General features: G+C 57.6%; 1 protein-coding gene across 1 annotated transcript in view; it reads left to right on the top strand.

Moving 5' to 3' along the window:
* Positions 1-1,121: 1,121 nt before the first annotated feature.
* Positions 1,122-10,637, top strand: part of OLFM1 (olfactomedin 1) — a 30,477-nt gene continuing 20,961 nt past the window's right edge. Inside the window, exon 1 of the mRNA XM_068656931.1 lies at positions 1,122-1,636. Within this exon, the coding sequence (XP_068513032.1) occupies positions 1,571-1,636 (66 nt within the window). The 5' untranslated portion in view covers positions 1,122-1,570. The remainder of the gene's footprint in view (positions 1,637-10,637) is intronic.

The raw sequence follows: 10,637 nt of genomic DNA, 5'->3' as shown, positions 1-10,637 counted from the left end.
TTAAAGGGAGGTGCTGGGGGAAGTATATTAAAGAGAGATCTATGTTGGATAGCCAGACATGCCAGCTTTCCCCCGGCTGCTCTCTGGAGTGCCTTTTTCTGAGCTCTTTCTAAACGAATCTCTTGATTTTCTTGATGCATGGTGCTGGTGAAACCCACAGCAGCCATGCCCACAGCCCAGCTTTCCCCTGGCCGTTTGCTGATGGCAACGCATTGAAGCTTTTCTCCATTTTTTTCTTGGCTGTTTGTCCCTGCTGGACCTCAGCCCAGAATCAGGGGGCTGCAAATTCCCTGATTTCTGCCCCTGATGATCCCTGGATGCGGGAATGCCCTGTGTCAGCTCATCCCCATGGGGAGCCCATCGCCCCCTCCTGCAGTGACTGGTGCCATGGGGCTGCAGAATTTAAAAAAAAAAAAAAAAAGCTTTGCAATGAGCAATCAAGGAAAGAAAATCCTCTTGTGGGGGCTCTGTTAATTGGGGGCCGGTAGCAAGTGATTTCTATTAATGCACTTGATGATCGTTAAGAGAAGTTCTGCACTGCATTTCTCACCTCTGAGGCAGGGAGGTGATGCTCGGCACCTGCAGTGCCAGGTCCTAGGAGGCTTAATAGCATTTCTGAGGTTCCTGGGAAAACCGTGGGCTGGAAAGCATTCAGAGGGCAGGTGAGAGAGAAATGAGGGGTGCACAGCCCCTGGGGACCTTGGGGAGGGGAAGGGCACCCCCAGCAGAGCCCTGGCAGGGCGGTGGGCGCAGAGGATGCTGAGCGAGAGCGCGGCCACCCCGCTGCTGCCGTGAGCTTGGGTCTGAGCCTCCCAGAGGTGTCCAGAGCCCTCCGGGAGGGTTTAATTTGGACACACAGCTTCACCTGGGGGTCTGGGACTTCGGGTGCAGGAGCCCCTCTGCCCCGGGGTGCTGGCGGGGAGGGGGTTAACGCCCCCACCCCATCCCCGAGCCTCCCGTTCCCCCTCTCCCTTTGCCGTGTTTAGTTAAATTTCCCCCGCCTTAGTTGATGTCACATCCTGTTCCACAGCCATCCCCTGCCAGTAGCCAGCCCTACCAATTCCTTTCCTTTCTTTTTTTTTTTTTTTTTTTTTTTTAATCCCTGTCCTCTCCCCATCACCCCCCCCCCTCCCCCTTTTCACGGCAAACTTTTGGCAATAGCAGGGATAATCGTTTCGTGCTCCGGTGAATTTCTCCTCGCAAATGTCTTTCGAGCAGGGGAGCCATTAAAAAAAAAAAAAAAAAAAAATTGCCAGAGAGCAGAGGAGAGAACCTGGGATCCCAATAAATATGCAAAGTGAAGGCTCTGCTAAGCAGATTTCTTGCATTGCTTCCTGGGGGTGCTGAGAGCCGCCTGGAAAAAATCACCGATTTCTTTCTTTTTTTTTTTTAATTGCATCTTGTCTCTATTATTATTATTTTTTTTTAATTTTTATTTTGAATTAAAACAACCCGTACAATAAAGGGGAGCGAGGAGAGGCAGCGAGGCGCTCGGCGATCAGCACAGGGAGGCTCGCCGGGAGGAGCGGAGGCGATCTGCATGCAAGGTGCCTAGAGCGGGGTGCGAGACATGCAACCGGCAAGCAAGCTCCTGACCCTCTTCTTTCTCATCCTGATGGGCACAGAACTCACTCAAGTAGGTTTCGCTCTTGCTTCTTCTTCTCAACCCCCCCCCCAACCCAACCCATCCCCACCTTTTTCTCCCCATCGCCATTTTCTGCTAAATCTCAGGAGCGCAAATAAAAAGAATTTATCCCCCTCGAGTAGGGGATTGCACCCTCTGGTCCCCCCCCCTTTTGCTGCAGCCCGTGCCCTGGGTGCACCTGCAGCGGGGCTGGGGTTGGGGGGGGGACAGGGTGGGGGTGTTGGCACAGGGGTTTGGGGAGGGGAGGAGAGGGGCTGCACGGGGTGGGGAAGGGGCAGGGGGGTCTCCTGCAGCCCCTCTGGGGGACACGGGGCCCTTCGGTGCCCCCCCCGCAGCCCCACTCGTGTTTGTGGTTCGGGGGGTGCTCCGTGGCCCCTCGCTGCCTGCGGCTTGGTGAAGTTTGGGGCTGCGTGTCCCGTGTCCCCACATGTCCCCGCGGTGTCCCCACGGGGATGTGCTGGGAGTGCCCCGTGGTGAGCCCTGCCCGTGCAGCTGCTGGCGTGGGGGCAGCTTTACCGGGTTTTAGGGGATGTTTAAGCACCCCTTAACGCTTCCATCTGTGACAGGCTTGTGGGGGAGAGAGAAGCATCCTATTTATTGCCCCCCTCTCAGCCCTCCCCTCTTTTTCCTCCCCGGATTTTAATGCTCGCCTTTACTTTCCTGGCCCCTGCGCTGAGTGAGTAGTGGGGCTGGGGGGGGGAGGAGGGAGCAGGAGGGGAGGCACACGGCCACTGGCAAGTGGAAATAAAAACTCCATTTGACTTCTTTAGCATCACTGGGGAGAGGGAGGCAGCGAGGTTGTGTTTTGTGTTTTGTTTTTTTTAATTTCCTACGGACAGTGGGAAATGAAGTAAAGTAATTGCAAGAGGATGCTCTAGATTGTGGGGTTAATTGTGGTGCTGCCTAGAAGCAAAGAAAAAGACGCTATAAATAGGGGAGGAATGGAGGCTTCTTAGTGTAGGAGCAATTAGCAGCTGGGCTCTCATCCTGGATGCTTTATGTAGATTATTTCTTCCTTTCTGCTGCTGACAATGCTCTCTCCTGTCGCTGCCCTAGTGCTGAAGTTTCTGTAGCTGAAGCCTTTGGGCTTTGCACCCTCGGAGTATTTCTGCTGCCCCCAGGATGAAACAGCTCGAGTAAGAGCTGCCTTAATTGCATGGAGCCCTCCGGAGAAGGGATGGGGGGGAGAAATAATTCACTGGGGGTGGGGGAAGACATCCAGGCTCTGGATGAAGGAAGGAGAGCTGGAAGTGAGTGCCCGAGAGAAGCCCATTGTGTGCGAGAGGAGGCACACAGCAGTGCGCATGCGTCGCGCCGGACAAAGCAGCCGCCGATCTCCCAGCATCGCTCAGAAATCAGCAAAAAGGGGGCTCAGCACCCGGCCCAGGGCATGGCCAGCTGCGTGGGGAAGCAAAGTGGTGCTGTGGGAGCCACCCCTCGCCCTGCTGCCCCCCCCCCCAGCATCGCCACCTGCCCCAGGGAGCGCGGCCGTGGTGTGGGGACTCCTCTGGTGCGCCCCTCGGGGTGCTGCCACCCCTCTTTTGGCTTTGTCAGTCCCCTTTGCTCTGCTCCGGTGGTTTGTGCACGGGTGCTGAGTTATCACCTCTCATGCTGAGGATGCCTCTGTGCCTGGTGACTTCCTCCTCCTCCTGCTTCCCTTTCCGTGAGCGCAGCGTGCCAACTTCTCACCCAACTTTAACGCGGGGTGGGAGCGGCAACTGAACCCCCCCAGAGCAGAGCTGAGCACTGCTGGCTGCCTCCCAGCCCTGCCCTGCTGGCTTGAAGCCCCTGCTGGAGTTGTGGCTTTGCCCAGCTGGATTTGGCCAGGGCACTTTCCTGGCTCGCAGGGGTGGCCAGGGCTCGGTGCCTGCAGGTAGCCACCTCCTGCCAGGCCCCGTGGAGCAGTCCCACCAGCCTGCCCGCTGCCTCGCCTGGCACTGCAGAGCCCTCGCCGAGTTCTAGCATCTCATTTCAGTCGCACAGCTGCCAGATGCAATCCCCAAATACGCCTTTCAGCCCAGGCACCGCCCAGCTCCGTGTCTTCCACGTTTAGTTCGGGGCCGGCTTCACATCTCCATCACGTGCGTGGAGTCTCTGCCTGCCCCTACAGGGATCCCGTGCCGGGGGAGGATGGACTGAGGCTTGGGGGGAGAGGTTTTGGATTCAGGCAGCGTTCCCTGATGGTGCAGAAGCCGCTGCTTTCCATCCTTGCAGCATCACTGGAAGGCCAGCATGCAAGAAGGGAAGAAATGGGGAGGGGGGTGGCTGTTTAAAGGGGCTGCAGGGGGCAAGCACGTGGCTGTCCTTCCAGCCAGCACCATGCTGGATGCCCGAAAAGCTCTTCTCGTGGTGGGGAGGGCGTTATCCTCAATGTGTTGGCACTTCAGCATCCTCTGATGTTCCACCTGGCTGGGGGGGAGGATGCTTGTGTCCTGAGAGCACAGGGGGGATGCACTCGCTGCAGGCTGCATCCCCAGCTCTGGGACCTGCCTGAGGTGGGTGGTAGGTCCCCGTTTGGGAAACAAGGGGGAGCAGCCCCTACACGCTCCCCTCCATCCTAACCCATTGCAGGAGCCCCCGCGTGCCCCCAGCAGGCAGTGCTGGGGGTGGGGGGAGCACAAGTGAGACCTGCAGGATGCTCTGGGATTCTTTCCCATGGCCCAAAGCAGGGGTTTACTGGGGAAAGCAGGGGGCTTTCTGTCCTGGTCCCCTTCTCCAGGAGAGCCCAGGACAGCTCACTGGGTGGCTGTGAGCAAGCAGAGCCAACCTACACTCTAAGGATTTGCCCCCACACATTGCTTGTAACGTGCAGGACAGAGCTGCCAGAAGGATGGGGGGTGTGGGAAGCTGTAGCAAAAGCAGGGGTGCAGGATGCTTTCTGTCTGTCCACCCCATCATTTTGTCCCTCCTTATTCTGGCTGCCTTTGCTGATACACCTCCAGGGAAAACTCTTTGTGTTCCTCAAAGTTTCATAGGGCAGCCGGCGCCCTGACGCTCCCATACCCAATAATCCCTGAAACCACAGGGGAAGAAATTCATTCCTGGAGCGGGGAGGGATTAAACATTTAGGGCTTTGGCAAGACAAAAAGAAAAAGAATTTTGCCATTGATTTTCCTTGAAGCTCGCTGGGTCTCTCAGGGCTGTTTTGGGGGGGGAAGGAGGAAAGCTGGCAGCCCCACCAGGCTGGGGATGTGCCTGCATGTCCCATCCCTGGAGCTGCTGTGTCCCAGTGCCCCCTGCCCAGCCGTGGGACCCACGGGGACCTTCCCGTGGCCACTTTGGTGGCCGGACTCTTTCCCCCGCTGGCAGGGAGACACACGTGGAAGTGGCAGGATTAAGCTGCAAATCTGCAGCCTGTAGCAGGAGGCAGCTGCCTCATCTCATAAACCAATTTGTGTCTCATTTCGCCAACTTCGGCTTTAACCAATAAAAAAAAAAAAGAAAGGTAATTTCCAGCCCCGGGTTGTATTTATTGCTCAAGTTATCAGTCCTTGTAATCAGTATTAGCATCACTGAGGAAAGTAATACAAAACTAATTACGATCCGAGTGAATTAGATGGATGCGGGCTGTAGGCTGCACCGGCTGTGGCAGCAACAAACTCCTGGGTTATGAGTGAGTCGTGGTGGCTCGGCTCTGCCCTGGGGAAGCCACAAACAAACGGGAACAGGGCAGGGACAGGGACACCGAGGAGCATCCCTGTAGTGTGCGCTGCCTACAGGTGTCTCCGTTGGGCTCTTTGGGAGACCTGGGTTGGAAAGGGGTACCCAAGAGGTTGATTTTGTCCTGCTGTTCCTCCTGAAGCTTGCACTTGGGGAAACTGAGGCACGGAGCCAAAGCTGTGCCTTAGCAGCAGCAAATCCTGACCACAAGGAAAGAGTGCCTCAAAATCCTGATTCTCCCTTTCATGTGGGCCATAGGCACCGCTCGCTGCCACCGTCCCAGAGCTGAGCCCCGGTCCCTGCCTCCTGATGGCTCTGTCTGGGGTTTTGGCCCTGTGCAGCTTCTTCCCCTCTCAGGACCCACGTCCTGGCTTCCAGCCCCTTTTCCCATCCCAGCCAGGAGGCAGCATCCAAAATCAGCCAAAATTGGAAAAAAAAAATCTTCTGAGCAGGACGAGAGCATGGCCCAGCCCTCGGTCTAGGACTGTTCTGCCCAGAACAATGCCGTGTTTCCGAGCAAGCAGCACACGGAGCAAGTTTTCGATGCTCAGGCACTTTCTGGCTGGAGGCGTGCGGCTGACCCGGGGAGGTACGCCAAAAAAAATCATCCTTCCTAACCAAAACATTGGAGTAACAGGAGCCCGCTGAAACCTGTGCCGACTTTAATGGGCTCAGCTCTCGCCCAGAGGCTCTGCCGTGTGCTGGCACTCTGTTAGAGCACGGGTTTAATGTCAAGAGCAGCTTTGGCTAAACACAGATTTAGCGAAGTGAAGACCTGCAAAGGGGATTATTCGGTTGCAGTGTAACACAAAGAGCGTCTTCTTCCTGCAGAAGAGCGTTTCTACTCGCCGTGGGACAACCAAAGGGAAATATCGCTGAGTGTTTTGTGTGCAGAAGGTGTCCCAGCTCCTGCAGGGACTCTCTGGAGCACGTTGGGTTGCCTGACCCCAAATGTGGCTGCTCTAGGGGCAAGGTGCAGCACTGGGAGCTGGCTGCCACCTAGGGCACTGGGGACACTTTCCAGAGCACTTTGGGGTCTTTAAGTGCTGTTCTCTTTCTTTGCTTTCCCCGTCTGTCCATCCAAAACCTGCCCATGATGGGAAGAGAAGAGTCAGCTCTGTGCTGGTGCAGTGCTGAGGTGGCAGCATCCAGCTCCAGGGCTGGGGCAAGCTGGGATGAGTGACAAAAACAGCCAAAAGTGAGAAAAACGGCCAAAAGGGCAAGGAAAAGTGGACCTGGAGCTCTTCAGTGCCCATATACCGGTGCAGAGGGGTTTTGGATACCCCCTGCCACAAGCACAGGTGATGGGGAATGCGAGGGAAGGGGAACATCGTCCTTGTCCCCTTAGCCCCCGAGTGCCAGGCAGAGAGCAGGGGGGCACAGCGATGCCTCGTGTGATGCTGGGGTGGGCTCGGAGCCCTGACAGCTCCTTAACCTCAGCCCAAAGACCTTGCAGAGCTGCTCAGCATCCCCAGGGCTTTCTGCCGCTGGTGCCAGGGAGCTCAGCACCTCGCCCTGGCTCACAGGGTGCTCTCCCCATCCGTGTGTGATGGCAGGTAGAGGGTGGGGGGTGGGTCCCCTCCCCCCTGCTGCTCTCCCACCTGCACACAGTCCCCGTGGCTTTGCAGGAGCTGCAGCACCTGCAAAGGTGGGGCAGGAATAGGAACCAGAGGCTGCCGGGAGGGATGCAAGGGGTCAGCAAAGACCACCAGAGGTGGGTTCACAGCCTGTCCAGCATCTACAGAAACGAGTTCTGAAGAAAAGACCCTTAACCCAAGCGCCAAAGCAGAATCCCTGAGGTTACACAGCTCCAGAAAGCTGCTGGGCACTGGGAAAGGTGCTGGGCCCTGCCCTGGGTGCTGTGGGCAACCAGCACAGCGGGACCAGTCCCTGCTGCGGATGCCGGGTGCCAGCTGAGCTGAGCCAGCTGGGAGCAACAGCAAGAGCTGAGGCTGCTCAAATTCGGCGTATGCATTTGCAGGGAGCCCCCTTCGCTCCCCGTGCCATCTGCGGGGCGCTCTGCTTGGGGGTCTGCGGGCACCAGCTCCGCTGAAGCTTGGTGGTGGCGGAGACTTCGGCACCTCTTCTCGGAACCAGCCAGGAGAGGGAGACAATGACCGCCGTGTGCACACGCACACACACACACACACGTGCACACGCGTGGGGTTTCTGCGGACACTGACCCTCGTGGGTCTCCTTGCAGCACCCGCTCCCGTTTTGCGTTGCCCCAGGAAAACAAACCAAGCGGTGGAATTTTCCCCCAAGCAGCTCTTTGGGAAGACTCTCTTATTTGCTTTTCTCTCTCTGTCCCTGCTCAGAAAACATGCGTGTGAGTAGCAGCTTTTGTTCCCCAACTCTTCGTCCTCTCCTGCTGTTTGCTCGCTGCTGCCAGCAGCCCTCCTCTCCTCGGGGCACCTGCGCACGGGTCTTGCAGGGAGGGAGGGCATCGGGAGAACTCAGGCACATCAGGAGCCTTTTTTTCAAGACAATGCCCTGGGTGCTACAAAGCAAAGCGATCAGGAGAAAGGTGAGCTCGACCAGCTTGGCAAACTGGCCCATCAGTGAACGCTGGGCTCCTACAGCAGGTTCGTGCCCTCGCTGTTTTTTGTAGCCTTTGCTTTCTTTGGTTTTATTCTCGTGCTAGGCTTTTAAAACTAGGGAAGCCATGGGGGCAGGAAAGCGCTTTCCACAGCTGCAGGTCATTTGCTTTGGGCATGGAGGTGACCCAAGTCATTTTCCTGCTGCCCACGAGCTAGCACAGCCCGGGGTGAGCAGCAGCATCTCCAAGCCCAGCGGCCAGCACCTCTCGCCTCCGAAAACCTTTCATCCCTGAGAAAGGAGAAGGGAGGCACTTCTGGGGACCTCTTGTGGGCCTCATGCTGTCCCTCCCTTAATGCCTCTTATGTTAGCAGCAGAGACTCCCAGGACCCTGCTTCTCTTGGCTATTTCACCAACACTGGAAACAAAAGCAGCAAATTCAGACTGATTTCTCCCACTTTTCCGCACACGCAGCCTCCCCCTGAGCGCAGAGGGCTCTGCACCAAGTGGCCGGAGCAGCACTGCTGGTTGCTGGGGGTGGGCTGGGGAATTGCACGGGGGTCCTGGGGGGCCCCTCCTTGCATGGCAGGGGCCAGTGGCTCTGAGCCCTGCTGTCCCCACCTGCAGAAGCTTTAATCATTGCATTTGAAGGGCACGTGAATGAAATCAGGTGTGTGTGGTGGAGACGAATGTTTCTTCAGTTCTGGTGGAAGCCCCGGCAGGGCACAGGGGTGTTTTTTCCTTCAGTGAATACTACTTTAATTAATAATGGGTCTGTAGGTCTAAGTCCTTCGTATGTGTGTGGAGTAGACAAATACGTGGGACAAACTTTACCTACAAACAGCTTCAAAATGAACATTGGGAGGATTTAAGCGTAGCACTCCGGTGTTTTACACGGTATGAGATCAGCCACCAGGGTCTGAGCACAGCACAAGCACCTGCTCAGAGCAGCACAGGCCGAACTGAGGCAGAACAGGAGCTGCGATTTTTTTCTAAAATATCGAAGTCATGCAAGGCTTTTGCCTAAAGAACCTGATCCTGCAGAGCCTGAAACACCTCCTTGGTGTTGACACCCTTCACAGGCACAACTCTGCACAAGCTGACAGCAGTTTTGCCATGGAAAGGATGCCCCAAAACCTGAGGAAAACCTGGGTCTGGGTAAAGCCCATTTCATGGAATTGAAGTAGTTTAGCTAATTCAGGAGCCCTGAGCAGGACAATTTCTGCCCCAGAGTCAGGAGTGGTTTTCTCACTGATTTCAGCACAGCAGATGGACCTGTCGGCAGGCTGCCTTACCAGGGTTAGCGCTGGTCTGTCCTGAACAGTGGGGAAAAGGGCAGGGGTGCCAGGATTGAGGGTGCTGGGCAGCGAGGAAAGGGAATTGCATCCCAGATGCTGCAGCCCTGACATGCACCAGGCAGTGCCGCCCAGCTAACAGCATCCAATTCTGCTGCTGCGCTGCCGGAGGGGCAGGATCCGACCTGGCATCCGCGCTCACGCTCAAACTCATCTCTTTTTCTCCACCTGGTGGACTTGCTGAATGTACACTCAGTGCTTCCCTGAAACTCCCTCGCGCTCGCTGCAGAAACAGCTCCACTCTGCTGTCATCCGTCCCTGGTCTCTCTGCCCACAGCAGCAGTGCTGGGGGGCACCGGGGCAATCCCAAGCTAAGGGCAAGGTCCCCGGCCAGGAGCAAGGTGCCTTTAGGGACACGCCAGCTCTGCAGTGAATGCATTTTAGGACAGTTTCTTGCTTCCCCATTTGGGATTTGCTGTGCACACCAGTCTGGGCGCTGTATGGCAAGGAAATCCTGGGGGGTCACAGCTTTGGGGTGCCCCTCAGTGCCCTCACAGCTGTGACACCCCCAGGAGCTGTGCCATGTGGGGAACGGTGCCAGAGGAGGCAGATTTGGACCTCGTCTGATCAGACCCCAGTGGGGCCCAGCCAGGCTGGGGGTCCTGGAGCAGGGCCGTGGTGGCTGCTTCATCGTGCTGAGGCCGGTGCTGTGCTGGTGGAGCAAGGGGCATCGCCTTTATCCTCCGGAGAGGGCCAGGGGATCAACTCCACAATTCACTTTTCCCTGTGTGGTTAAGGTTTGCTTAGGGTGGGTGTGCAGGGTACCTCAGCTCTCTGCTGCCTGGGGACTTTTGGCTCTGAAGCCACCGGGACAGTTCTGCAAACCCCTTTGGGGGGGTCACAAATGAGTGCTGTCTCAGTGCAGAGGAGCTGCATGGGGCAAAGCCACCACCCTGTTCAGTCTAACAGCCCATGGGGTTTCTCATCGGGGTTTGCCTCCGAGCCACCCCAGGCACAGCAACCAGGTTTCTTCAAAACCTGGGGGGGGGGCTGCAGGCCTGGCGACCACCAGGTGCCTCCCCTGGGTCCCACACCTCGTGGTTTGTCGGGGAGCCCCCTGCACCTGAGTATTCACAGGGGGGGCACGGCTCCAGAGGGCTGCTCCTGGCTCCCCCCGGTGGCCAGCAGCTCCCTTTTGTCCCCCGGAGAAGCAGCCTCTCGGGCAAGGGGGGTCTTCCATAGGGTCCCCGGGGGGGCTGTGCGCCCTCCAGCCCCCCATTCCCGCACCCTGGCCCCGCAGCTCCCCGCGCCCCCCCCCCCCCCCCCGGCAGCCGGCAGGGGGCACCGCAGCGCCGCGCCGCAGCGGGGAGCCGCCCCCCGGCCCCGGCACCCGCCCGCGACACCCCCCCCCCCGGGCTCTTTTCCTCCCGCCTTCTCCCCCCCCCAGGTCTTTTCCTCTCTCCCCAGCTCCTTTTCCCCACCACCACATCGTACCGGCT

This window comes from Anas acuta, chromosome 20 (genome assembly GCF_963932015.1).
Source record: "Anas acuta chromosome 20, bAnaAcu1.1, whole genome shotgun sequence".
NCBI lineage: Eukaryota > Metazoa > Chordata > Aves > Anseriformes > Anatidae > Anas > Anas acuta.
Note: the sequence above shows the minus strand (reverse complement) of the source record. Positions and strands in the feature narration are given on the sequence as shown.